The sequence below is a fragment of the Microcebus murinus genome, chromosome 6 (assembly GCF_040939455.1).
Source record: "Microcebus murinus isolate Inina chromosome 6, M.murinus_Inina_mat1.0, whole genome shotgun sequence".
Lineage (NCBI taxonomy): Eukaryota > Metazoa > Chordata > Mammalia > Primates > Cheirogaleidae > Microcebus > Microcebus murinus.
In genome coordinates this window covers 80,726,970-80,754,326 of record NC_134109.1, presented here as the reverse complement: position 1 = coordinate 80,754,326, position 27,357 = coordinate 80,726,970, and the positions used below count along the sequence as shown (strand labels likewise).

General features: G+C 52.2%; 2 protein-coding genes across 2 annotated transcripts in view; both read right to left on the bottom strand.

The window, feature by feature from the left end:
* Positions 1-9: 9 nt before the first annotated feature.
* ITPKA (inositol-trisphosphate 3-kinase A) lies at positions 10-8,987 on the bottom strand. Its single transcript, XM_012766478.2, has 7 exons — positions 8,408-8,987; positions 2,024-2,120; positions 1,722-1,938; positions 1,397-1,601; positions 1,030-1,131; positions 691-762; positions 10-599 (listed from the first exon to the last, which is right to left on the bottom strand). Exons 1-7 carry the CDS (start codon positions 8,894-8,896, stop codon positions 396-398), a joined length of 1,386 nt encoding a protein of 461 aa, XP_012621932.1. The 5' UTR covers positions 8,897-8,987; the 3' UTR covers positions 10-395.
* A 9,565-nt stretch (positions 8,988-18,552) lies between these two features.
* The window catches only part of RTF1 (RTF1 homolog, Paf1/RNA polymerase II complex component), a 61,202-nt gene continuing 52,397 nt past the window's right edge, over positions 18,553-27,357 (bottom strand). The window contains exons 9-18 of the mRNA XM_012766466.2: positions 26,904-26,986; positions 25,046-25,133; positions 24,840-24,947; positions 24,138-24,215; positions 23,179-23,300; positions 22,867-22,924; positions 22,361-22,438; positions 21,792-21,887; positions 20,938-21,049; positions 18,553-20,677 (exon numbers count right to left, since the gene is read on the bottom strand). Coding sequence (XP_012621920.1) covers positions 20,571-20,677; positions 20,938-21,049; positions 21,792-21,887; positions 22,361-22,438; positions 22,867-22,924; positions 23,179-23,300; positions 24,138-24,215; positions 24,840-24,947; positions 25,046-25,133; positions 26,904-26,986 — 930 coding nt within the window. The 3' untranslated portion in view covers positions 18,553-20,570. The remainder of the gene's footprint in view (positions 20,678-20,937; positions 21,050-21,791; positions 21,888-22,360; positions 22,439-22,866; positions 22,925-23,178; positions 23,301-24,137; positions 24,216-24,839; positions 24,948-25,045; positions 25,134-26,903; positions 26,987-27,357) is intronic.

The following is a 27,357-nucleotide window of genomic DNA, read 5'->3' as shown; positions in this document are numbered from 1 at the left end:
TCATGGAAGCTGGGTCTTTGAGTTTTATTGGGAAGGGGAGTCTATTGTAGTCTAGGCGGTTAGACCAATAGGTCTAGGGCCGCTCAATAAAATTCATAATCCAGCTCCTCTGGAGAGAGTAGGACCTCCTCAGAAGAGCTGGGCTGAGGAAGAAGCTTTTGTTTCCTCACATTCTGTAAATTAGTGTCATTCTGCTCTGGGAACGCTGGGGCCTGTGTGGGCGCCAACCCTGACATCGGCAGTGCGCCCCTTGGTGGTTGGCACCTGGCCCGTCAGGACCCTGTGAACTGCCCCGCACATCGGGGTTCCAGTCTCTCGCTGGCATGCACTGTGGGGAGGTAGCCGCAGGTCCACATGTCAGACCGGCCGGCCCACGTAGGGACAGGAGTCCAGCCTCATCTCTCGGCCAGGCTGGCCAGGATGCCAATGAGATTGTCCAGCCCCAGCAAATAGCCATCCTCGCGGTTGCCCTCCTCCCAGGGCAGCCGGTGGTCCAGGATCTGGCCGTCGGGGAGGGGCGTGGTTTTGCCGAAGTCGATGAGCCACACGCCGGCGCGATGGCAGTGATCATGCACGAAGAGGAGCGAGCTGCCGATCACCTGCCGAGCCCCACACAGTCAGGCCACAGCCCCTTCCCTGAGCAGCCCCGACCCGACCCCCACTCAGCCCTCACGGCGGGAGGCTTCTTACCTCGTGCCTCCTAAAGAACTCGGAGACCTCCAGGGTGTCCCGGATCTGCTGCAGGCGGTTCAGATACCTCCTCTGGAGAGAGTAGAAGAGGAGGGCAAAGTAAACGCCAAGGGAGCCCCTGCTAAGGGTTAGGAGCCACAATGCGTGTTCCACTCGGCAGATACCGTCGTGAGGAGGACACGGCCCCCTCACGGCGCACGGCCCAGAAGGAACATAAAGCAGTTACAACTCCATGAGATAAATGGGGTCGCATAGGCGAGGGCACTACACGGAATGACCACGGGCACCCCTTCATTTCAGGATCCCCAACACCTCAGGGTTCTGGGATTCCGCGCTCACCAGCACTTCCTCATCTCCTTGCACAAACTCCTCAAAGACCCGAATCACTTGCTCCCGGCTTCGCGTGGTCTTGAAGTCTGTGCTACAGGAGCCGTCCGCTTTCTGAAAGAGGAGGGACAGGAGTGCCAGGGGGCCCGGACCCGCCCAGGGGGAGAGGATCAGCCTAGGGCAGCGGTAGCTCCGGGGGCGTTGGCTGCTGGGGACAGCCAGACGGCCGGCAGAGGGCGTCACGCCATGTTGGTGGTGGTGGTGGTCGTCGTGGTGGTGACAGGGCGAGGGGCGACGACAAACCGAGAAGGACTCTGCGCGGTGGGGCTGGGGCGGAGGAAGGGCCAGGGCGGCGCAAAGCGAAGCGGGCGTGGCCCACCTTGATCCCCTCGATGCGGAAGCCAAGCGTGGTGCTAGAGCTGATGCCTTCCCGCCACTGCATGTAGCGAGGCTTGGTGACCGCGCGCTGCGCGTGCTCCTCCTCCGTGGGCGCCGTGGGGTCCACCGCCAACATCTTCTTGTACATGTCCTTCCGCAGCTTCGGCCGCTCGCGGGCCTTGGTCAGCTCCTCCTCCAGGTAAGTCCTGTGGGGGTGCAGGCACCCACCAGGGCATGAGGGGACCCACATGGGCACCCCATTACACGCTTGTTCCGGTCCCGGTCCCCAACTCGGTCTCCGCCCCAGCCCGACAGGGCACACGTACCTGACGCCCATCTTGCAGTCAAGCACGCAGGGCCCGTCGAAGCCGTCGAGCAGGTCCTGCAACTGCAGGTAGCTCTCGCCGTCGCGCTCCACCACGCCGTGGAAGGTAGGCACGCAGCCGCGCAGCGCGTCCGCCATCAGCCGCGCCAGGCAGTAGCGCTCTGGCTCCGAGCAGCGCTTCAGGATCAGCCCGCTTGTGCCCGCCGCCTTAAAACTCCCTGCGGACCCGCACCAGTTAGCACTGCCCGGCCTCCTCCTTTCCCGGCACCTCCCCGCCCAGTCCGCGCGCGCCCCGACGTTCACCTGTGTGCCCTGCCAGCTGCACCCAGGCGTAGCGCTTCTTGAAGGGGCTGATGACTGGCAGATTCACCATGGTCCGGATCTTCTGCCAGTGGCTTTTCTGGAAGCGACAAGGTCAAGGTCTGCAAGTCCGCGTCTCAGAAATGCATAAGCCCCTCCCTCCTCTGAAACAGGGAGCTGGATGATTCATTCATTCATTAATTCGTTCATTTACTCAGTGAAGGTTTATTGTGCGCCTGTGTGGCTCAGTGATGGTGATTCCAGCTTCTCCAATCGGCTGTAAAGAGCCCTGGACTTAGGGTTAGAAGGCTCAGGTTTGCACCCCAGCTCTGCCACTCAAGAACTGCCTGAGCAGTTTACTAAACTGCAGAGGTTTTTGTGAGCATCAGAATAACCTGATGGTCATCCCTTGTTGAAAGTTGCAGATTATGGCCGGGTGCAGTGGCTCACTCCTGTAATCCCAGCACTTTGGGAGGCCAAGGTGGGAGGATCACTTGAGCCTAGGAATTTGAGGTTGCAGTGAGCTATTATCATGCCAATGCACTCCAGCCAGCCTGGGTGACAGAATAAGACCCTGTCTTTAAAAATAATAATAATAAAAAAGCAGATAGATTCTCAGGTATACCTCTGGGAAACTCTGAGTAGGTCTAGGGTGGGGCCAAAAATTTTGCATTTCTACCCATGCCTAGGGATCTTCTGGACCTGAGAAACAAGCCTCTGAGTATCAGTTTCTTCATCTATAAAATGGGGAAATAACTACCTTTATTGGGCTGTTGGGGTTAGTAAATGGGGTTTGAGTGTGACAAGCATTTAGCTCCCGAATCCTATTCCTTGGCATGAAGCATAAGCTGGACAAATCTGGATCATGGATTCATCCACTTGGGACCTTGGTTCCTCTCATTTAGGGAGACAGACAAACACAGAAACGTGGTTTACACAGGCCCAGGGCAGGGAGACCAGAAAGGGCCTGGAGAAAGAATGGCTTGGGACTCGACTCCCCTAGACCCTCTTGCTGTCCCTGGATTCAATGCACCCCTCACTAGTTGGCAAAGCCCAAAGCACCTTTTGTTGATCTGGATCTAGAAACCTAAGCCCTGAAAATGGGATGCAACCCTGAGGGCCTGCCATCTTAGACAAAACTGGTAGGGAAATGTGAGGGTTTTTTGGTGTACCCCTTGCCTCATGACCATTGCATCTGGGCTCCACCTAATCCTGAGAGCATCTCATACCCTGAACCTTTTCTTTTTGCACCCCAAACTCAGCAGTCCTGTGTCTCTCTGCAGTACACAGGTTTGCTCATCTAAACTGCTTGCCTGTTAGAGGAGTTGTGCATGTGTGCCCCCACAGGACTGGAATCCAGAAACCACCCTCCCTGACAACAGAGGAGGGAGGAGCACTGAGGAGGCAGCGTAAGTAAAGGAGGCTGCTGACCATAAAGCCCTTTCCCATGGGGAGGAGATGGAAGCTATGACAGAGTACTGGGTGGGGAGTCAGCAGTTGGTTCCGGGCCTGGCCCTGTCACTTTCTAGCTCAGTGAACCCAAGCAAGTACTCTCATCTGTGTTGACCTGGTTCCTCTGGGAGGACGTAGCCGCTGCCATAACACAAGGCACAATTTACTGACTGCCTATTTCACGCCAGGCACTTTCTCATCTCCCATCAGACAGCATTGCTCCCACTTTCCCACTGAAGTCCTTACATGGCACACTAGGGTGTGATCACATGTCCAATCCCTGGGGATCTGGGGGTGTAGCCAGAAGCAGCCCACTAGAAGCATGACATCACTTTCAAAACTCCTTTTTAAAATCTTTAAATACATACAAGGTTTGCATTCTGCTGCATAATAAATCCAAGTTTTATTATAAAACTCCCCACCTCCAAATCCTCAAGTAAAATTCCAGGAAGATGATGTATGTGCCATGTATATTCAGAAGCACCACCTGATCCCCCTTCTCCCACACGGTTTGGGAATCATGATCATGAGGCACATGCACAGCAAGTGCATGAGGTGGTGTTATTACTCCGTTTTACACAAAGAAGTCAAGGCCCAGAGGAGTTAGCATCCCCTCACTCCCTGCCTCCAGCCCCCCAATCTCTGGCCCAAGCTCTCTTACCCCAGAAGGCTCCAAAGTCCATGGTACCAGCCTGCCTCCTTTTGCAGGGTCAAATGGAATACTGCCTGAGAAAGAGCTTTGTACAAGAGGAAGTGATTTGGAGCCATAAGGTGGTGTTTTGATCCCTGGGGAAACCCTGAGACCTGCCTGGGGGGCCCTCTCTACTGGTTGGACACCTTTGCTTTTATGCAAAGGAATGGGTTTAATGGCAGGCAGCCTTAGGAGCCTTCTAGAAGAATTTGCCAGATAGTAAGACCAGAATGGACTTAGAGGATACATTTTGTTCCTAGTGGAAGAGGGAATGAGCTTTGGGTAGGTGGGGTGAGAGAACTGCACCATCCTTCCTTCTGGGATCATGTGGAGGCAGTGAGAGGGGATGGGAGGTGGAAGGTAGGCCTGGTAGACCACAGAGAATTGCTCCCAAGCTGAGGTAAAATGGGGTCAACACTCTCTCCACTCTAGTTTTATTTTTATTTTTTATTTTTGTAATTTTTTTTTTTTTGAGACAGAGTCTCGCTCTGTTGCCCAGGCTAGAGTGAGTGCCGTGGCGTCAGCCTAGTTCACAGCAACCTCAAACTCCTGGGCTCAAGCAATCCTTCTGCCTCAGCCTCCCGAGTAGCTGGGACTACAGGCATGTGCCACCATGCTCGGCTAATTTTTTCTCTATATGTTAGTTGGCCAATTAATTTCTTTCTATTTATAGTAGAGACAGGGTCTCACTCTTGCTCAGGCTGGTTTCAAACTCCTGACCTCAAGCAATCCGCCCGCCTTGGCCTTCCAGAGTGCTAGGATTACAGGCTTGAGCCACTGCGCCCGGCCTCCACTCCAGTTTTATGCATCTCATATGAGCCAAGAGCAGCAGCAACTAAGGATGGTTTTAGGAAGCAGGTGACAAAAGGGCTTTCTTACCCATTGTCTCATTGAGCTCTCCTGGCTACCTCGCCAGGAGACAGGATTTAGCTGCCCTCCCAGTGATGGATATGGTCAAGTAGGGAAGGAATTGATGCACATGTCAAGCAACTCAACTCACTGCCATACCCATATGTTCCCTGAGATACCTCCCCCAGGGAACATAATGCATTTAAAAATGAATCTATTCACAAAGGCTCCTGGAGAATCACTCTTTAGAGGGTGGGTGGGGATTTTGGCACATGAACAACAGCAGGGAAGATATTTTTGAGCAGGTAGGACTTTTACTGTATAGAGATCAGAAAGCATTTATTATGTTACGGAGTGAAATCTAGCTGGCAAGGTGGCCCAAAGCCACATCGTGTGGCCCAGCCTTCCCTCCATGAAGGTGTTCTCTCTGGGAAACCAACACGCAGCCAGAGGTTACCTTGGCATCTTGGGGCAAAAGCCAGGAAAGCTGACCCTGTGGCAGTCTTTGATGAAGTCATAGGAGGACCCTCCGATAATTCCTTACTTCTAGGGCTAAACAGGTAGTATCTCTACTTGGGCGAGGCTTAGCTGGATACTAGTCTCAGACCCTTCTTTCTTTAAGCTCCAGGTGGAAACCTCAAGGACACCCGTGTCTTACATCACAGCAGACACTCAGCATATTTCCTACCAGAGCAGATCCTTTGCTGTCTTTGGTACTCACCCTGCTGCCTGCCTCCAGCCATCCAGTCTCTGGTTGAAGCTCTCTACCATCCTGCACCCTCCCCATGTTCCAATTGCCCTGTCAAACTAGCACTCCCTGTGGTGGTGGTGGTGGGGGGGAGCAATCAGTTTAAATTTGTAAAATGATTTGCACTAAGGTATAAGTGACCCACGACTTCACCTTCCCGTGGGCATTTGCTTTTTAAAAAGGAAATCTGTTAACCTAAATTCTGCTCTATAATTAGTGGAAAGTGATGTGTGGGAATTCTGAGTCCAGGAGGGGAATGTCATCCAGGTCTCCTTACCTATCCTGGAGCACTGAGAAGAGAAAACCAGACGTGTACAGGAGCCAAACACCCTCCCCTCTGCTAGAGCAACACCCTGCAATTGTTTTAGGAGGCAGGCAAGGCCGTAGAGTCATGGCAGCTGCCCTGGGGGACAGGGCTCCTACTACTCTCCTGGCTTGTTCAAGTTTCCCTGCCCAGGACTTTTCCTTTTACCAGAGAAAAGGCCCCTGGAGGAAGGGAGGCTGCCCAGTCCCAACTACCCAGCTCTAGGCAGGCTGTACAGGGCTCCTAGGAGGCGAAGGGGAAGATGTATGCCTTGCCCTTCCGGGCCTCCATCTGCCCAGGCCCGAGTGTGAGGGGCTGGCAGGTTGGGAGTCCCTGAGTTGCGCCTCAGTGACCTTCCCCCAGGTGCATCCTTCACAGTCCGCGGCGGGACGGGCTCTGCTTCCTGCCTGGGGAAGCCCTAAAGGCGGCCTGGGCGGGCAGGCCGCGTGTGCCCAGCCGTGAGGCAAAGTCCGCTCCAGGCCCTCCCACGAGGACGCAGGCAGCCTCTGTCAACAGCCCCCGGCTTATCTGCCTCTGCCGTGGCTGTTTGCCTTCGGGGAGGCCCCAGCGGGCTGGGGGTTGGGAAGACCCCGCCTTGGAGCTGGAAGGGCCCTCAGTGGCCATCTGCACCAGCTCCTGGGGGCTCCGGGAGACAGTGAGGACCAGCGTGGAAGAGGCGACCGAAGACACCCAGGACACAGCTGAGGCTGTCTTGACCTCAGCCGGGGTTGTCTACACCGCACTCAGGCTCGGCCCCGGGACCTCCTCCTCGAGTAGTCCCTCCCCCAGGCACTCGGCCAGGTCTCTGCGGGCGGAAGAGGGAAGCGGGGTGTGCCTGCGCCCTCAGCGCCCACACTTGCTGCGCCCGCTCGCCGCTCGCGCTTCTCAGGTGTCAGAGATTTGAGCGGGGGCGCAGCCCACCTACAGCTACCGCTCAGGTTTTCACGACGACAAGGAGTGGGAGGTTGCTTTCGCTGCCGCACATGCCACTGTCTTGGGACCCCCTCCGCGGCATCTACCCCTCTACATAGGCCAGGGCTGCGTCAGAAACGTTTCGATCATGGGGCAGGGGTACCCTGACCCGCTGTGGGAGGAGAGAGGAAGGCGGCAGGCTCGTGACTGAGCCCTGGGCACCCTACACCTGGCGGCAGGGGTGTTCTTGCTTTGCTCCCCTCTTGTATCACTCACAAACCCCACCGCCCGCTGGGTATTGTAAATCTCAGGAGAGTCACTGAATCATGGAGCCAACACAAGTCGTTACAGTGTCTCCTCCGACTGGACTCGTCCAATCCGAGTGTGCGGCGGGAGCCTGGTCCAGAAGGCCCAGGCCGAACCCCTGCGCTCTCCCCGCGGCGTCCAGGCAACCCTGGCGAGCGCCTGCGGCTCTCCCAGCCCAGCCTTCCCGACCCAAGCTTTGGGGCAGGGTCGGAGACACCTCGGCTTCAGGGACACTTGCGTAATGTGGATCTAGAGCAAGTCCTTCGCGCTGACTGCGGGCAGTTATTTAAGGTATTTGGCCTTGGCTAAAACGAGGGGGACAAGGAGGCTGTCCTGGGAGCCGCACACCCCTACGGGGCGGGCGCCTGGAGTGATTTCTCTTCATCCTGGCCGGGGCTTTCCGAGGGACAAACCTGGCCCCGGAACATCCAGGCTACCAGAGGCAGAAGCTAGCAGGCTGATCCCGCTCCCTTTTAGCCTCAGTTTACCTTCCCCTGACCATACTTCGGAGCAGCAAGGCGGGGAGACTGCGGGGGTGGGGGCCTGCACCAGGTGGGCTGCGTCCCGCTCCCTGCCAGAGCTCCCAGCCCTGCGCCCCTCCCCTGCGTCCACGCCTCGTGCGGGCGCCGGGAGCAGACGGCAGCGGCTCGGAGCAGAGCCTGGAGCGCCGCTCCACTCCCACTCAGGAGAGGGAAACCGTGGCAACGGCGGGGGTGGGGCCGCGGCACTAGAGAGGGGGCGGGGAGCGAGGGAAACTCCTCCGCCCTCTCTCCAAGGGTTCACGGGGCAAGGCTAAGCCCCTCCGATGCTTCCACTCGTACCTCACAGTCTACAAGGTACGGTACCCCGCCTCGCCCGGTCCGGCGGCCAGTCGTGTACTCTTCACCCTCCTTTTTAGACGCCCCCGGCCCGGGCCGCGACCTGCCTGCAGAGCGCGGGTGAGAACTGCCAAGGCGAGAGGTCAGCCTGGCGCCTCCCTGCGACCCCCACCTTCCTTCTAAACAGTGAGAATCGGACCCTCCGCGGAGGGAGGCAGGGACAGAAGTCGGTCCCGGAGAGCTCCAGGCTGGGTCCCCAGCGCACAGCCCCCGCGCCCGGCGCTGGCCCCGCCCCCGCGGCCCGTACCTGACCCACGTCCTCGCTGGCTTCCAGCTGCACGTTGCCGCGGCTCCTGCTCTCGCTGTCGCTCAGCAGGTCGTCCTCCGAGTCCTCGAGTACAGACGAGGAGCCAGTGGAGGAGAGCGACGAGGTGGAAAGGCGGCGCGGCTGCTGCAGGTGCGACGAGCCCACTGCCGGGAGGCAGTCAGCCTCCGGCTCGGGCGGCCCGGGGCTGGCCGGGGGTACGTCCGGTTCCTCGGCTGTCACGGTCAGCTGTGGGATCACCCGGGCAGAGGGAGCCCGCGGGAGCCCGTTGGGGACCTGCCCCCCACGCCGCTTGGCCCCGCGGGCCCGGGGCTCCCCTGCAGCGGCGGAGGCAGCCACCGCGGCGCAGCGCGCCTCGAAGAGCAGGCGCAGCTCCCCGACACTCCGGCGCGGGGCCCGCTCCAGCCCCGGGCTGCAAGGCCCCGCGCCCCCCCGCCGCGCCATGCTCGTCGGGCCCCCGGGCAGGGTCATTTCCCGGCACCGGAGCCGCAGCGGAGCCCACCAGCCCGCGGCGCGGCGGGGACTGGAGTCGCTCGGCGCCCCCGGCTCGAGACTGCCCCGGGGCGGAGCCTGCGCGCTCGCCCGCCCGGGCCCCGCCTCAGCCGCGCCCCCCGCCCACTCCTTTCACTTTCAGAGAAAGCGCGGGCCTCCTGGGGACCTTGCCCAGCAGGGAAGACTCTCGCTTGCTCCTCGAGGTGGCTGGGAAGTCCAGACTCCATAGGCACAGAACCTCGGCCGGCCCGCGGCCTCTCCCCGCCGCCCTCCAGGACGTGGGAGGGGCCGCCCCGCCCCGGGCCTCACTGCGTCCCCGGCTGCGGGCCGGGAAGGATTCCTCCCCGCGGCTCCTCGGGCCCGGTCCCCGCGGGCGAGGAACTGGTCCTGGCCTTGCACCCGGTCCCTCGGGCTCCTTTGCTCCGCTTTCCATCCAAGTCGGGCAAAGGCTTCCAAGTCTACCGGGCTTTTCTCAGGCCCGGGCCCCTTAGCACAGAGTTCAAGGCCACCGACCTCCCAAAGAAGCAACACCCCAGGGCGTGCCCCCAAGTGGAGACTGTCCCAGGGACGCGCTGAGGTTGCTCCCCCCAAGCTCCCCACTTCCCGGCGGGCAGAGAGCAAGGTCAGGGGGAGGGGCCTGGATCTCCCCACGTGTCCCAGCGGAGTCGGGGCAGCATCCCTGATGCTGGCTGGCCGGCGCTGAGCCCTCCCTCCTCCTCCTCCTCCTCTTTCGGACTCGGAGCCTTCAAGCAGGTCGTTTCACCTCCCTGGACTGCTGCTCCTCCGTTGCAGGGCTGCTGTGCGCCTCGCTGGATTGCTGTGAGAATAAAATAAAACAAGAGATGCGGAATCTAAAACGTGAGGATAGTTTTCAGCGTGGTAGTAGAAATAGCCAGTCTGAGGTCCGCCCCACTCTGGATGTGATTTTAGGCAGTCCCTTCGCACTTCCGAGTCCATGTCCTCGTTTGTAAATTTGGGAGGACCTCACCTGACCCACAGAGCTGTGGCCGTGAAACTGGGAAAAGAGCGCTGACGTTGAAGGGTTTCATCACTGCCACGTGCTTGTCAGTGTCCACGCTGCGTGGATCTCCCGCCACTTTACGTGTAGGTGGTCAGCTGAAATGCAAGGCTGCTTTGAGCAGAAGCCAGTATTTTCTGTCCTCCCCCAAAAGCCAGGAGTGAGGATCCCTAAAGCCGGGAACCTAGCGGGGGTTGGGGCAGCAGCACCCCCAGAAGGATGGCCTCAGCCTGACGGCCACAAGGGGGAGCTGTCCTTCCCTCATCTGCCTTCAGCCCGGACTCAAGGATGGCCCAGGAGGAGGAAACCCGAGGGTCCAGGGGAGAACGGGAACCTTCAGCAAAGAAGAAAGAAGATCCTGGGAACTGAGGGAGGAAGCAAAAGAATGGAAGAAAGAGGGGGAGAAGGGAGGAGGAGAAATGGAGGGAAGGCAGGAGTGAGAGGAAGAAGGAAATACAGGAGTTTGACTCCGGCACGGAGAACCTGGGAAATTATATGTCCACCTTCTCGGGGCACAACGGTCTGGAGTCTGGGTGTTGGTGTGAGAGGCTACTCACTCCACAGCTCAAAGGCCCAGAAGCACCCATGTCTCAGACACTCACTCTCCTCCCTCCTTTGGAGCTACACCAGGCTGTGTGGCAGGGGATGGGAAGATGCTTCCCTCAGAGGGTGGGCTGGGGGCAAAAGCAATGTGTGGGGGAGAGCCAGGAAGGACCTGCCGGAACCAGACAGGCAGGAGGGGAAATGAGGAGAGGGACAATGCACTGAGTACCTGCACACCAGGCAATGAACGGGCAATGTTGGCAGTACGAGGAGGCTGTGCACTGGGTCTCTGTCCTAGCTGCCAAGAAAAAAACCTAAGGACAAGGCCGGGCGCGGTGGCTCACGCCTGTAATCCTAGCTCTCTGGGAGGCCGAGTTCGAAACCAGCCTGAGCAAGAGCGAGACCCCGTCTCTACTATAAAATAGAAAGAAATTAATTGGCCAACTAATATATATATGCAAAAAATTAGCCGGGCATGGTGGCGAATGCCTGTAGTCCCAGCTACTCGGGAGGCTGAGGCAGGAGGATTGCTTGAGCCAGGAGTTTGAGGTTGCTATGAGCTAGGCTGACGCCATGGCACTCACTCTAGCCTGGGCAACAAAGCGAGACTCTGTCTCAAAAAAAAAAAAAAAAAACAAAACCTAAGGACAATTCTTCTTCTTCTTCTTCTTCTTCTTTTTTTTTTTTGAGACAAAGTCTCGCTTTGTTGCCCAGGCTAGAGTGAGTGCCATGATGTCAGCCTAGCTCACAGCAACCTCAAACTCCTGGGCTCAAGCGATCCTTCTGCCTCAGCCTCCCGAGTAGCTGGGACTACAGGCATGCGCCACCATGCCTGGCTAACTTTTTCTATATATATTAGTTGGCCAATTAATTTCTTTCTATTTATAGTAGAGACGGGGTCTTGCTCTTGCTCAGGCTGGTTCCAAACTCCTGACCTAGAGCAATCTGCCCCCCTCGGCCTCCCAGAGTGCTAGGATTACAGGTGTGAGCCACCGCGCCCGGCCTGGAACAATTCTTGTAACAGGCACTTGCCCAAGTCTTAGATCCACTACACTAGCAACCAAAGACTTGCCCTTTGCCATACCTGCTCAGGTATCCCTCACTGGAGAACGCAAACTTGGGAATGGCTGCTGAACTAAAAACCAAATCTGTAGATTTTTAGAGTGGGAAGGGGTCTTAGATGCATCCTATCCTCCTAACTCACATTAAAGAGGTCAAATGGGCTGGGCATGGTGGCTCATGCCTGTAATCCTAGCACTCTGGGAGGCCGAGGCAGGTGGATTGCTTGAGGTCAGGAGTTCGAAAACAGCCTGAGCAAGAGCAAGACCTCGTCTCTACTATAAATAGAAATAAATTAATTGGCCAACTAATATATATAGAAAAAATTAGCCGGGCATGGTGGCGCATGCATGTAGTCCCAGCTACTCGGGAGGCTGAGGCAGAAGGATTGCTTGAGCCCAGGAGTTTGAGGTTGCTGTGAGCTAGGCTGACGCTATGGCACTCACTCTAGCCTGGGCAACAAAGCAAGACTCTGTCTCCAAAAAAAAAAAAAAAAAGAGGTCAAATGACTGAACTAGGGAGTTGTGGAAAAGCTAGTGTGTCCAGGCTAGGACCCCTGATTTATTTTCCTGTGCTGTGCTTAATTTCTTTCGTTAACATCTTGTAGTTCTTTATGCAATGAAGGCAGAGTTTGCCTCTACCTACCACAGGGGAAAACATGAGATTACCAACATGAGGGCAAGGCCTGGGGGACCCAATACAACTGTGGTACAAGGTCAGATGTCTGATGTCTTCTTGGTCAAGCCAGGAATGAAGTTTGAAACCTTAGAACATCTGTTCTTTATCCCTGTTTCCCCAGCCTTTGATGCTTGAACAGATGTGTAGAAAATCGGACTGACTAGTATGTAGGTGGAGGGAATGATCCCTTGTATTCTGCATTAAAAAATGGGGAAACTAGGGCATAGAAGAATGTGTCAAGGTTTGTTTTTTTTGAGACAGAGTCTTACTCTGTTGCCCTGGCTAGAGTGCCATGGTGCCAGCCTAGCTCACAGCAACCTCAAACTCCTAGGCTCAAGCAATCCTCCTGCCTCAGCCTCCTGAGTAGCTGGGACTACTGGCCTGTGGCACCACCCCCAGCTATTTTTTTTCTACTTTTAGTTGCCTGGCTAATTTCTTTCTGGTTTTGCTAGAGATGGGCGTCTCACTTTTGCTGAGGCTGGTCTCGAACTCACCTCAAGTGATCCTCCTGCCTCAGCATCTCAGAGTACTAGGATTATAAGCATTAGCCACCATGCCTGGGCTGTGTCAAGGTTTTGATGGTCATTAGGTGGCTGTTCTGAGATACGCCATGAAAGTCTCTGCCTTGGCCACATGTCTGAGGAAAGAACCTATCTTCCTGTGGCATCGCAGTTGGGTGAGCCTCCTGTACCATAGAGGCCTGTTTCCTGAAGTGCCCAAGTCCTCACCCCTCCCCATGGCTTTCAGGATTCATTACACCTGAGCGCTGCATCTCTCCTGGACAACCCCGGGGGCACAAGAGCTGGGAAAGGAGAGGGCCTAGGAAATGGGAAGTGTGGAGTTTCTGGGGTCTGGTTTTATTCCCCAGCCTACCTCATCTAGTGCTGCCTCAGCCCTACCAGACGCCCAGGGCAGCACTCACCACCCCCTGCCAGATGCAGTGACAGTTTCTGCTTCCTAAGACACAAGCAGGGCCTCTCACCCCGGGGAGGGAGAGGGCAGCACAGCCTACCTGTGCTCCTGAATGGGGCACCTGTTGCTTTGAGGAGACTTGAATGAATGCTTCTCCAGAGGGAGCAGAGCCTCTGTGGCCTGTGTGTGCGGGCGCGTGAGGGGCTGTCAAGTTCCTCTGGATCAGGTGGTGCAGGGCGTGCAGGGCGTTATTCTAGTAACAACTCTCAAACATACTCTGTGGGCTTGGTGTCCTTCCAAGGGACTTTCTGACCCCAAGATTCCAATATTCTGTGACTATACCTGTGATTCATTCATGGACTCACAGAGCAAACAAACTTCCACTGAGCAGCTGCTGTGAACCAGGCATTGTGCCAGGTGCGAAGGGTGTGTTGTAGGAATAGGGGCTCCTGTGGTCTCTCACCCCCTTACTGGGAGTGATAGTGTAGCATCAGGCCTTGTCTTATGGAAGAAGGAAACCAGAAAGGACCCAACCAGAAAACAGGCCCCAGGATGCTAAATGACTGCCTTTGCTGATTCCCAGGGTCTCTCTGATAGAGAGACCCTGGGAATCTCGGTCTTAGCTGCTTCATGCGTTCAAAACATTCCCCAACTCCCACCAGTCAGTCTGATGCCCTCCTCTGCCCAGGGCACACTAGAGAGGGTGCTGGAGGGCTGGCCAGATACTTGAGGATGGGGAAGAATCGAAGGTCTCCTTTCTCCTGGGAAGTGGTGAATGGCTGTCTTCACCCAACAGTTGAGCCCTCAGCTCCCAACCAGACCCTTTTCCTTACCCCTGGGTTTCTCCTTTCCAGCAATCTCTGATCCTAGAAATGGACAGACTAGACTTTGTAAGAATATTCTGGATGCATGCAAAGATAGTTTAGCAGGGCTCAGGATCTAGCAGCATTCACTGACCCTCCACAATCTGAGTCATTCTTGGCCTAAAATGAAATGTGCCACCACGCCTGTGTATGCACAATAACATAGTCTCTCCTGATAAACTTCAGAAACAAGGTTCCCCTCTTTCTCTCCAGAACTCAGACCTGCAGAATCTCTCCCAGTGGCGAAGCAGAGGGGACCGCGAGGGCCTGAGGTCAGGGACTCGAGTGTAGAGGCGACTGCTGTCAGAATGTCCAAGATGCTGTAGCCCTCCCTCCCCCAAGCCACCGCCGGGAACTTCCCTCATCCTGCAGTCCCGGGGCCAGAGGGCGGAGCTCCCGATCCCTTTGTGATCTCTGTGACCTCCACTCCCGGCGCGTGGTGACCGAGACCACAGAGCATCTGGTGGCGGGGCGGAACCAGGAGCCACGCGGAGGCTGCCCGCAGGCCCGGGGTCTGGGAAGCTAGTGACCGCGCCCCTCCGCGTCGGCAGCGGGGACACCTCAAGCTAGGCGCAGGCGAGCCCGACTCCCGGAAGCCGCCGGGACCCGCGCCCTGCGGGGTCCGAGCCTGGAGCCGCGAGCGCGCTGGTGCAGGCTCGCCCCGGGCAGGGCGCTCGGCCCCCGGCCCCGAGGCCGCTGGGCCGGGTGTGGGCGGACAGAGGCGAGGCGGGGGCCTGTGGCATCCTGGCTCGGGTGAGCAGGCCGCCGCTGTCTGCCGCCGCCTTAGACTGAACCCAAAAGACGGGAAGTCTTGGCTGCTGCCGCTGGTGGCGTCCGGGCTGCGGGCCTCGTTCCCGGGTGCGCGGCGGCGCGCGGGGCCCGGGGCAGACGCGCGGGGAGGCGCGGGGAGGGCCCCAGAGCGCGGCCGCGGCCGCGAGGCCGCTTGTCCCCCACCCCCGCCGGCTTTCCCGGGCGCTGACTGCGCGGGGACGGGGAGGGAAAGGCCGGCGCGAGCAGCCCCCGGGCCGGGACACACTCAAGTAACTGTACCGCGTGGCTGCGCCGCGCTAGGGCGAGCCGGCGGGAGGTGCGCCCGAACCCGAGTGGGAGGGGAGGTCAGGGAAGGCTTCCTAGAGGAGGCGACCTCTCGCACTGGAAGGTGAGGGGGCGGTCACCAAGGAAAGTCGATGGAGAGAAAGCCGTGCATTCCCGCCCGTGAATGAATGTGTGCGGTCTCCGCAAGCGCTTAGCAAAGCAGGGCCGTTCACAGGTAAATGAGAGAGAGGAAAAAAGCCGCAACAATTTAAATATCCAGTATTTTGAAGAAGATACTGGGGTGGTCATCATGGGAAGGGTCAGACCTTTGTTGGACTTCTTTACACTTACTTTCCAGTTTGGTAGTGTTTTGAGTTTGAATTACTCTTGGTGGTGGTGCGTAGGTCGGGCCTCACAGTCTTCAAGGCCTTCACAGTGGCAGTCAGTAAAGGGGGTGTGTCGGGCAGCTGCAAGTAATGACAGGGCCTGGCCCAGAGGCAGCCCACTTTCAGCTGACAGTTCCTCAGGCCAGCCTCAGAGCCCACCGGTGGGAACATCAACCTGTAGGCGGCTTCTTGGCCCCCGAGGTTGGGGCCAACAGGAGTCTCGGAGCCAAGTGCTCCAGCTCCTGCTGGTGCCCTCTGACCCCTCCATCAGCCGGGCTGCCCCTCCATTCCAACCCCTGGGGTACCACAGCTCTGCTCTGGCACTCAGCGCCTTGTGTTTTCACTAATAGTATTTATTGAACACCTACTGGGGACAGGGACACTTAATATTGAACATGATCCTGATAGGTTATTTTTTTTTTCAAAGAGGGGGAACTTGTGGCTCAGAGGATTTTTTTTTTTTTTTTTTTTTTGAGACAGAGTCTCACTTTGTTGCCCAGGCTAGAGTGAGTGCCGTGATGTCAGCCTAGCTCACAGCAACCTCAAACTCCTGGGCTCAAGTGATCCTCCTGCCTCAGCCTCCCCAGTAGCTGGGACTACAGGCGTGTGCCACCATGCCCGGCTAATTCTTTCCATATATATATTAGTTGGCCAATTAATCTCTTTCTATTTATAGTAGAGATGGGGGTCTTGCTCTTGCTCAGGCTGGTTTCAAACTCCTGACCTTGAGTGATCCACCAGCCTCGGCCTCCCAGAGTGCTAGGATTACAGGTGTGAGCCACCGCGCCTGCTCAGAGGATTTAATAGCACAGTCCTAGGCAGTAAGTGGTGGAGCTGGGATATGAACCCTGCATCCACCCCGGGGTGCCTTGTGGTTCTCTCTCAGGTCTGGAAGCCCTACAGTTGCCTATGCTCCAGTGACCTAACGCCTACCCTGGCCAAGAAACTCCATTTCCAGGTTCTGCTCCAGGTGAGCACTGGGGCTGGCCTGTGGAAGCTCATAGAGAAGGTAGGCTGCCTTCTGGCCCTCCCTTAGCACTGCCATTGCCTCTAGCCCTCTACCTCCCCAGCCCGCCAACACATACACCCCCCCCCAAAAGAGCTCGGTAGCCCCCTTTGGTCCAGGAAATCTGGAAAAAGTCTGAGCTGGTGTCAATGGCTTCCTAGAGCTGCTGGAACGCTGCCACCCATAATAACCCTAAACAGTCTCCCCTCTTGGAGGAACCTGGCCAAGGAAATAAAAGTTGACCAACCCAGCACCCCTCTTCCCTCCACTTGTGCCCCAGGTGATTAGCTAGCTTGCTTCCCAGAGACAGGTAGCAAGTAGCTGCCCCACAGCACCTGGATCCTGAGATATAAGCAAGCTTTGTTGTCATCTGCCCAAGAATCCCTGCTGTCTAGGGCCCACTGCTCCCAACTGTCAGGTAGTGGGAATGATAGGGAACTGGAGAAAATCTCATTGCACACACTTGTGGGGTAAGCTGGGTACTCACCTCTTCAACACTAGAGGCAGTCTTGGGCCTGGCTCCTACCACCTTCTCCAGGATCTTCTTGCTTCCTAGCTAAAATATGGTCAGAGACTGGGCGTGGTGGCTCAGGCCTATAATCCTTGCACTTTGGGAGGCAGATGCAGGAGGACTGCCTGTGCCCAGGAGTTCAAGGCTGCAGTGTGCCATGATGATGCTACTGCATTCCTGCTGGGTGACAGAGTGAATTCCCTGTCTCAAAAAGAAAAAAAAATATGGTCAGAAAGAGTTTTGAGACACAGCCTTGGGCACTGAGGGTGGGGAGCCCTTACAGATCTCCCCAGCTTCAGGGCCTGAAGAAAGGACATCAGTTTCCTCCATAGCCAAACTCACAGCCCCTGGGGCTGCCCCTACACACTCATGATAAGCAGGAAGGAACTGTGCCTAGCGCAATGAAAGTTGGAAGGACCAGGGTTAGGCAGTGTATTAGGGCCTATCTACCTCTGTTAAGGCTTGTTAGTCTGTTACCAAGATATGAAGTATATACCAGGACAATTGGAGGCTGCCCTGGTCTAGGCAAGTACTCTACCAGGTAGGCTTCTGGGGAACCAGGCTGCTGGAGTTAACAATAGCCACTTTTGGGCCAGGTGTTAAGCCCTTTTGGCCAGGGCTAAGATTACAGGGCCACCTGTAATCTTAGCACTCTGGGAAGTTGAAGTGGGAGGATCACTGGAGGTCAGGAGTTCGAGACCCCATCTCTACTAAAAATAGAAATTAGTCGTGTGTGGTGGCATGTGCCTGTAGTCCCAGCTACTCGGGAGGCTGAGGCAGGAGGATCACTTGAGCCCAGGAGTTTGAGGTTGCTGTGAGAATGTCATGTCACTCTAGCTTGGGCAACAGAGAATGTCTCAAAAGAACACCTCCGCCCCGCCCCCTCAAAAAAAACCCCCCAAAAAACAAAAGAAAAAACAGTCACTTTCACTTTGGAGGATATAGAGGGAAGAAAAGGGGAACAAAGGAAAGAGCGAGAGTGGTCCTTTTGGCCTTCCAAAACATGGCTTTGAGAGTTGCCCCTCAGGATGCAATCCTTGGACTAAATCTGATCCCCTTGTCAAAATGGCATAAAGTTTATTTACAAATCTCTGTATAGTTTTGATTGACAAGTCAGGACTTCACAGAAACAAAAACATTATTTTTGATGGGAAGTTGCAGGCAGTAAACTTTCCCTGAACTTGTCAGAAGCAAGACAGACCTATATACATCATGAACTAGGCATATGGACACTGGCCTTTTTCCTTCTTGGAATGAACTGAAAAATATATAAAACAATCTTGGGTGCTGTACCTTTCAATGTTGAAACCACACTGGGGGGAAGGAGGGGACCACTGAAGCAATTCCCCAGCACAAGAAATACTGTGAACCACCAAAAACCCCTTGCTGGTGGGACAAAGCCAATGTCTTATGCCTGGCCAAGAACTTGGTTCACAGGCCCTGCCTCAGCTGAGACTGCAGGCAAGTCCTTAGTCTTCATCTCAATCACCAAGTAGGTCAGTCAGGTGGTGAGTTAACTTCCAGCCTTCTTTGGTTGGCTTTCCTCCCTGCTCTGTGCTTTGGCATCTCAGAATGGTTTCAGTGCTGCATGTGGAGATGTAGTGGCAAAGTGGCTACAGTGTGATGCAGTTTTAATAAAAATTTTATTACACAGCCATAATGTAATTGACACTTCTCCAAATCCAAACGATACTAAATACAGATCTACATGGTGGATCAGAATGACTCCAGCAAATTATCTGGATTCTATGATTTTATGTCTTTTAAAACCAGAAAGAAAAAAAGTCCAAGGTCGTCATGATAGGAGAGGTCCCAGCAGCTCCAGGACTCTGCTGGAGTCCAGGCAATGTTTAACAGTCTGTGATTCCACATTTACACAATAGTCTATAAAGAGTTCTGGTCAATGGACTATTCAAGTATATATGATTTTAATGAGTCCATCACCACTCCTTTGCCCAACTGAACTGTGTCACAGCTACCACACAGCTGTGTTACAGTCATATTTATCAATTTTACACAGTCACAATACTTTAAAACCATCCATTGCTGCTTTTTTAAAAAATAAAAAAATGTAAACTAAGTTAAAGCAACACTGAGGCTCTACTAAACTCAGAAGAGTTACCAAGTTCATTTTTATATTTAAATACAACTTAACTCCATGATTTCCCATCATCCCCCTTCCTTATACAAAAGTAGGGTGAAGAAGTACAAAGCAGAGCTTGTAGATTCCTCTCCCTCTTGTAGAAACCGGCAGCTCTCAGCTGTTTCTTTAGCTTAGTTCTTGGTATATATAGTCAGCTGTACTTTGTTCTGAAAAGATTTGTTAAATGCCACTCTTATTTACACTTGGAGCTTTACACCTGAGAATGATTATCAAGCAGTCAGCTTATCTCTTTTCAAACATTTCATAAAGACATACACACCCCTTTGCTGGCTTCACCCTAGCTGCACAATATATATGCTTACCATATATATATGTATACATACACAGGAAAAACTGCACATGCTTGTTAACATTTGCAACCTATATCTTTTTGTGTTTGCTCTCCACATTCATGATGAGTAATTTCTCTTAAAAACAAAATGATATTCTTGCCAGAACAGCAAAACAGAATCACTAAGAAGAGACAGGTACACTGGGTGAGAAAAAGACATATCCTATGTTTGGCCAAGAAGCTGTGGGCTGTAGCCACAGGGTGAGCAAGACACCCTCACTGCCCTCCCTGGTACCTGGCCCTAAGCTTCCCTCCCACCTTCCAGGACACAGCCTGCAGGGCAGGGGGCTAAACTGGGGAATTTTCTCCAAGATGGGAAGTGATGGGGAAGGGGGGAGGGGAAGTTACACAGCTACAGCAGTCAGGCCTGTTTAGTAAGAAGAATCACATTTAATGAGTTTCTTTCTTGCAGTTTCAGATGCTCAAGTACAGCTGAAAAAAATCTGAAACAGCTATAGACCCATGACAGACTGATACAAAGAGTACTGCATTTTAAAAAAATGATAAAAAAATCCACACACTTACATACACATACATACACACTCTCTTTCTCTCTCTCTCAAATTAGACCCCCACCCTCCCCACAAATGTACACTTTTTGGAAACTAAATTGGTTTTGAAAGCCCCTCTCCCACAGAGACGGGAAGAAGAGAAAGATGAGGAGTGAGGAAGGAGGACTGCAGGTGCCCAATCCCTGCTCCCTCCACAAAGGTCAGGTGCCAATGTTCAATGGTTGGGTCCAAGGCAGTCTGCAGAGGGGACTGCCCAGTGCTGCTGCTATCGCCACCAGGGGCTCCAGCAAGAATCCCAGCTCCATGGTAATACTGAATGTGTGCAGAGTGGCCAATGAACTGTGCTGGTTAAAAAAAACAAACAAAACAAAAGGCAAACACAAATCTAAAGACATGAAGAAAGCCCAAGAGAACCCAGATCCACACTGGGTGAGGCCCCGGGGGCTCATGGGAGATGGTGTGTAGACAAGGGAGGTCTATACAGCAAATGGTTTATATTACAGATGACTGGCAGTTTAGAGTCTCTTCCCAGTTCCACTGCTGCTCCAGCCCAAAAAGGGCAAATCAAAGGAAAAGAGGAAAGGTGAGACACTGTGATGGGGCATGCAGGGTCAGAAGCAGCAGGCTGGGTGCACTCAAATAAGCCCCCGTCGTTTCTTATAGTCTTCCAAGTTCAGAGATCTCCTTGGAGCCCCATCCTTGGCTGGCGGAGCCTTGGAGGTGATAGCCAAAGCCTTGGATTCTGTGGGAAAGAAGAGCAAATTGGCACTTGCAGTACCTACAAAGTCCTTTTAGTCTTGTGCTTCACTCCTTCCGGGAGCCTCTCTGACTGCAGTCCTGTCCTCACTCAAAACATACCTGTAGCCTGTTTTATCCCAGCCTCTATATATTCTGATGAGCAGACACCCTCATTTCTTCCCTAAAATCAGGCCTCCTTGCTGCTAGAGACAGCCAAGGATCTATCTGGTCCTTGGCCCTCACCACTGCCCCACCTTCACTTACCTGAGCTGGGAACTTGTAAATCAATCTTCACATCGAAATCATGTACTTTGAACAGGTCTTCTGAGAGGTCACTGGCTGATTTAGAATTCAAATCTTTATCCTTGCCCTGACCCTGCAACGTGAAGAGGAAAACTAATTATAAGAGCATAAATGCAAGTGGATTTTGAGAAGCAGCAGCCACTAATGGTAAAAGCTCTTGCTCAAGTTCATTAGATTTTCCTATTAAGGCCCTTTTCTGATTCCTTCTCTCAGAGGGAGGACAGGCGAGGCCACGGACAAAAAGCGTTCTCTCCTGAAGGCTAAAAGCAAAGAGAGGGCAGGCTCATGTCTGTGGGATGAGGGTAGAAAGGGTGGGCTTAAGACAACAGGCCACCTTTTGACTCAAGATTTCAGGAATTCCTGGGACAGTTTAGGCTATACAGGAAAAGTCCTAATGTAGGCAGAAAACTGCTTCTAAATTTACCATTTCATTTTCATTTTCAAAGAGCTTTCATTTTACAACATCTGATCCTTACAAGTCAACTGCTCCTCCCAATTATCCTGTGATGTAGGTAGGGTTAACAGTATTATCGCCATTTTACATATGAGAAAATGCAGCACAGAGGGCTAGAAGTCAGCTGCCTAAACACACAGTCAAGGCCCCAGGTAAATAGTGGTGTTGGGTTTAGGATTTAGTTGTCTGAGAAAAATTCAGTAGCTGCTGATTATATTTGTATACAATTAGGATGGAGAAAGAACTGCAAGTGGGAGTCCATGTTCCCCCAGGTAAATCAAGCCCCAACCAGACGAGGTGCTTGCTTGGCGTCCTGGCCAGCATTCCTGCCGGGCAGGCCAGAGGGTGGTACAGCACTTGCCTTGCTCATTTCCTTTGGAGCATCTGGTAATACTCCAGAACCGTATTTTGCATTTAGCTGGGCCAAGATAGCAGCTTGAACAGCTGGGTCCCTGGACTGAGAGAGAAAATAAGTTATTTTAGAGATTGTTCAACACTCAGAGTCCTACTGCCAGATTCCTTCCCACCTACCACACTAACATCACAGGCACCACAGCAAACCCATCAGCAGCTCAGTGGGGTTTTCCTCAAGGAGCAAAAAAAGGGCAATTAAAACCTTTAAAGCCAAGCCCAGCCCAGCCCAGCCCAGGCCAGCCAGGCCCTAGCTAAGGGACACATTCCTAATGTCTGCTGCACTGTAAGCCCACCCTGTTTACAGTCCCTAGGTTTTTATAAATTCATGCTAGGTCTTCACTACCTATATGCCCTATAGCAAGATAAAAAAGGAAGTATCCAGACCCAAGAGCTTCAGGCAAGCAAATCCCAGCTAAGAAAACATTATTTTTAACTTCTTTATTAATTTCCTAATGGAATTCATTTTATGTCCTAGAATCTAGGTCCTGACTAAAGATGTCCTCTTTAGGCACTCACGTTAGAAACGATGGTAGGTTTGCACTGCCGCCTGGTAAAGGGATCCATCTGTTGGTTTTTCATGTTGTGACTTTCAGCCTGAAACAGACAGCATGCACTGCAGGACTGCATCTCCATTCCCCTCCTCTCATTCACCATAAGCTCATATGTAAATAAGAGTCTTTGCAAAGGATTGAAAAAAATAAAAACCTGTCTATTATCTTTTTCCCTTTAAGAGCAACAGAGTAGTTATGAGGGCAACAACCAAAATATGGAAATTGATAAAAATGAACATCTGTGGAGTAGAATCTACAGGTGGGGAGGGGTAAAACAGGGCAGAAGACTCTTTTTCATTACGATCTAGTAAATTATCTGGGTATATGTGGGCACACAGAGAAAGCTGTGCATGCTAAGTATACATGTTATTTTACTAATTGAAAAAAATAAACTTGAACAAGATATGGAAAAGATTTCATATTATCTTATTAATTTTTTTTCAGTGATTCAGATAGAGTTGTCTTACTCACCACCAGGGCCTTCTCAGACTCCACAATGTTCCACTCCCGGTTCCGCTGGTTGATGTAACTGTGGGGTGAGAGGAGGGAGGGAGCCATTGAGCCCTGACCCCAGAGCTGTGTGCGTCAGTGCAGCACCGTGTGCAGGCCACAGGCTTGCCTAATAATTCTGCCCAAGGTCTGTGGGCCAAGGATAGGGGGTAACTGGGGGAGGGGAGACAAGGGCAATGTATGTAACCTTAACAATTGTACCCCCATAGTATTCTGAAAAAAAAAAAAAAAAAAAAAGAATAGGGGAAAACTGAACCGTGAATAGTAACACACCTGATAGCAGATATGTTTTTGGTCCGCTGGCGGTCCAGGGCCTCTGCCCGCTCCTCCAGCTCATTCAGCTGGTCTTGGATTTGTTTGGCCTTGTCCTGATCCCCCAGGTCCTCAGCCATGGCCTGTGCACAGAGAGATGTGTGAATTCTTGGCTATAACTGGCTCTATATCAAGTGTCCCATTACTTCCACCACAGGCAAGATATCTTATGTGATGAACAAATGACAGGAGATGTGAAAGAATACCAAAGAAGTACCTTACAAATACAAGATATAATTCTTTTGTTCGTTTATATATTTTTTTAATTTTTATTTTATTGTGTTTTATTTATTTATTTTTAAATAGAGACAAGGTCTCAACTCTTGCTCAGGCTAGTCTCAAAATCCTGAGGACAAGCAATCCTCCTGCCATGGCCTCCCCAGAGTGCTAGGATTACAGGTGTGAGCCACTATGCCTGGCGAAGATATAATTTTTATTAGAGTAGTACACAGTACAGTAGTAACACCTTTCCACATAGCTACCTTGCTCTGGGCCCCTGGTGGCAGTGATATGTAACATTTACCTTAAAACCCAGGCACCAAATGGCTACACCACCATAACAGGGCTCACCCCACCCTGGTGTAAAGAATGAAAAACCACCAGCTGTAGCTGAGCTTGACAATGTCATTTGTCTGTTCAGACCCAGTGCTGAATTCTACCCTGAAGTCTAGTTTATTACACATGAAACTAAAGTGACTAGAAAGTAAAGAGAATGCAACAAATAAGATGAGCTTCAATTTATAGAAAGGAAAATGACCAAGGAATGCTGCCCAGGTGCCAAAAACATACTATGTTGCTTATAATTGAGCCCAGACTTTTTTCTCCCAATACTGCCACCACTAATCCAGCAGAAGATGAACAAGTTTGATCTCCACATCTCCTCACAGGATGGGGAAGGGGGCTTAAATGCAAGTCCTTACCTTTTCCTTTAGCAGCTGGGTCTTCTTCATAGCATAGTTGGGTGGAGCTTTTCTGAACCTTTCTTTCTCTTTTACAATCTGCACCAGAGAGGAGATACCAGCAGTGAGGTATTCCTAAACTATTTTTGTAGACAGGCTAAGTGAGCCCATTTTGGAGGCAAGCAGCTAGTTAAAAGGGGGCTGCTCTTCCTATAGCAGTGTCATGTCCCAGAGAGAGAGAGAGAGCGAGTTCATTCCAAGGGATACTATGCTGCTTCCAGAGTCACGGAGATTCTTCTGGGACAGTCTGAAGGAACATGCACCAATAAACAGCAGCAGCCCAAGAGCCTGGTAGTACTGTAAGGCTACCCACTGTCCAAGAGAACAGAGATCAAAGTATTTTACCACAATGTTTTGGAGAAAGAAAACTCTTGAAGGACCAAGCCTAGCAGAATACAGATCCCTGAACCTTGAGTATATTTTAGTCTACATAGTCTCAACTGAACCCTGAATACACTTTAATCTATGTAGTCTCATCTATAGGTGAGAATCTACAGAGAAAAGCTTGATGAACTACACATAATAGGTCAGCAATATTAATATTCCCTTCTTTTAATGCATAGTTAAAAATGTCAAGATTCAGGGAAAGAAAAGAAAATCATGATCTTCTCTAAACACTGGTTCTTAATGAGCCTCCAGGTTCTGAAGTATCAGGTTTCTTACCTCTTCAATGTCCTGATCATTGAACTTATAATTAAGAGCTTCTTTAATAGATAATTCCTTTTTATTGATTTCATCTAGGGTAGGCAACTGCATGCCAGCAGAGAACATCTGGATCAAAACATGATAAAAGGTTATTAGTAAGGGATTTTAGAAAGAGATACTCTCAGTGTTCACGAACAACTGCTAGGTAGTCTCTAGCCACTTACCGCTTCTTTCCACTTCATAAATTCACTTTCAGTGAATTCTTGGTTTGAGACAAACTCTAGGCGGAACACGCGCTGATCATTGCCATGCCTAAGTAAAAGAGAGATAGCACCTCTAAGAATGTGAATGCTCGTGTCGATGCCCTTTTTGGCCTCCACCCATCTGCACCCAGATGCTCAAATAAACAGCATTTTGCTACAAAAAAAAAGAAAAAGAAAGAAAAAAAGAATGTGCATGTTGACTATAGTACCAGCATATTGACTATAGTATCAGTACCCTACCAGAGTGTGTACTACCTATCTCTACTGTCTCTGTGGTTCTCAATCCTGACTACCCTTTCTTTAGAGTCACCTGGGAAGACTTATACAAATTCTGATGCTAAAGCACCATCTTAGAGCAACTCAATCAGAATCTCTGGGAGTAAGAACCAGGAACAGAAGTTAAAAAACAAAACGAAAACCTCCTACATTGTTTTAACAGTCAACCAGGGTTAGAAATCACAATGCTAGCAATGGAAACCAAATGGACTTGCTTAGTGCTTCAAAAGTCTATGTACAAAAAAATTCTTGATGGTCAATCAACATTAAGAATATGCAATAGGCTGGGCCCGGTGGCTCACGCCTGTAATCCTAGCACTCTGGGAGGCCAAGGTGGGCGGATCGCTCGAGGTCAGGATTTCAAAACCAGCCTGAGCAAGAGCGAGACCCCGTCTCTACCATAAATAGAAAGAAGCTAATTGGCCACCTAATATATATAGAAAAAATTAGCCGGGCATGGTGGTGCATGCCTATAGTCCCAGCTACTCGGGAGGCTGAGGCAGCAGGATCGCTTGAGCCCAGGAGTTTGAGGTTGCTGTGAGCTAGGCTAATGACTCTGTCTCAAAAAACAAAAACAAAAACAAAAACAAAAGAATATGCAATAGAGCCTGGAGCAGTGGTGTGTGCCACAATCCCAGCTACTCAGCAGGCTGAGGCAGGAGGATGACTGAGCACAGGAATTTGAAGCTGTAGTAACCTATAATTGCACCCGTGAATAGCCACTGCACCCCAGTGTGGGCCACACAGGGAGATCCTATCTCTTAAGAAAAAATGATATAGTTCTCTGAATGATAAGCAAACTCTATTCCCTAGAGAGGAAGAACACTATCTTTCTACTGACCACTGTGTTGGTGAAGTTAAGTGGCTCAGAGCCATGGTCCTGGGGAGATGATGGGGTCAGGATGGGAGTGGGGAATGGAGAGAGCATGGAAACCAAATTAGGCCAGGGGAGACCTGCGTCTACTACCTGCTATTTGATGTGTGATCCTGGCAAAACTACTTCTATTCCTCCCTATACGGTGGTCTTTAGATTCTCAAGCTCTAGGAGGGCAAGGATTTGTGTATGTCTCTTTTGTTCTCTCATTTATCATGATGCCTAGAACACTACCTAACATATAGTACCTTCAGTAAATATCTGCTGAGTGAATGAATGACACTTTCATTTTACTGAAGAGGGACTAAGTTCTGAAAGGTACTCAGACTTGTCAAAGATGAGATGAGTGAGCATGATGGAGCCAGGACCAGGAACCTCCTGACTGCTTGCTAAAACAATGTCTACTGGCTCTGGGAGGAGGGTCTCGCACAACCCAACATCTCCCTTCTATTTGTCCTGCCAGTTCACATGCCTGGTTCCTCCATAGGAGGGAATACCCTACTTTCCCTATAGGCAAAGATAGAATATAAGTGTTTCCAAGTGTTTCGTGGGGATGGCATAAATAGTGTTCACTGTAACGAGAAACATCACACTGAGAGAGAGTAACAGCCCAAACAGGCGGTGCCTGTTTGAAGTGAGAGCAGAAGCTGACATAGAAAAGTCTCTTACCGTAGTTGTAGCCCTTTGTTTGTTCTGGTGCCGCCTAGCTGGTAAACTTTGGCGGTTTCCACAACACCCGTAATCTCAGCAACCTAAGTGAAAGGACAGAGACACAATCAAAAACAGATTCAGCCGGGCGCGGTGGCTCATGCCTGTAATCCTAGCACTCTGGGAGGCCGAGGCGGGCGGATTGCTCAAGGTCAGGAGTTCAAAATCAGCCTGAGCGAGACCCCGTCTCTACCATAAAAATAGAAAGAAATTAATTGGCCAACTAATATATATATATATATATATATATATATATATGTATATATATATACATATATATATATAAATCAGCCGGGCATGGTGGCTTGTGCCTGTAGTCCCAGCTACTGGGGAGGCTGAGGCAGGAGGATCGCTTGAGCCCAGGAGTTTGAGGTTGCTGTGAGCCAGGCTGACGCCACGGCACTCACTCTAGCCT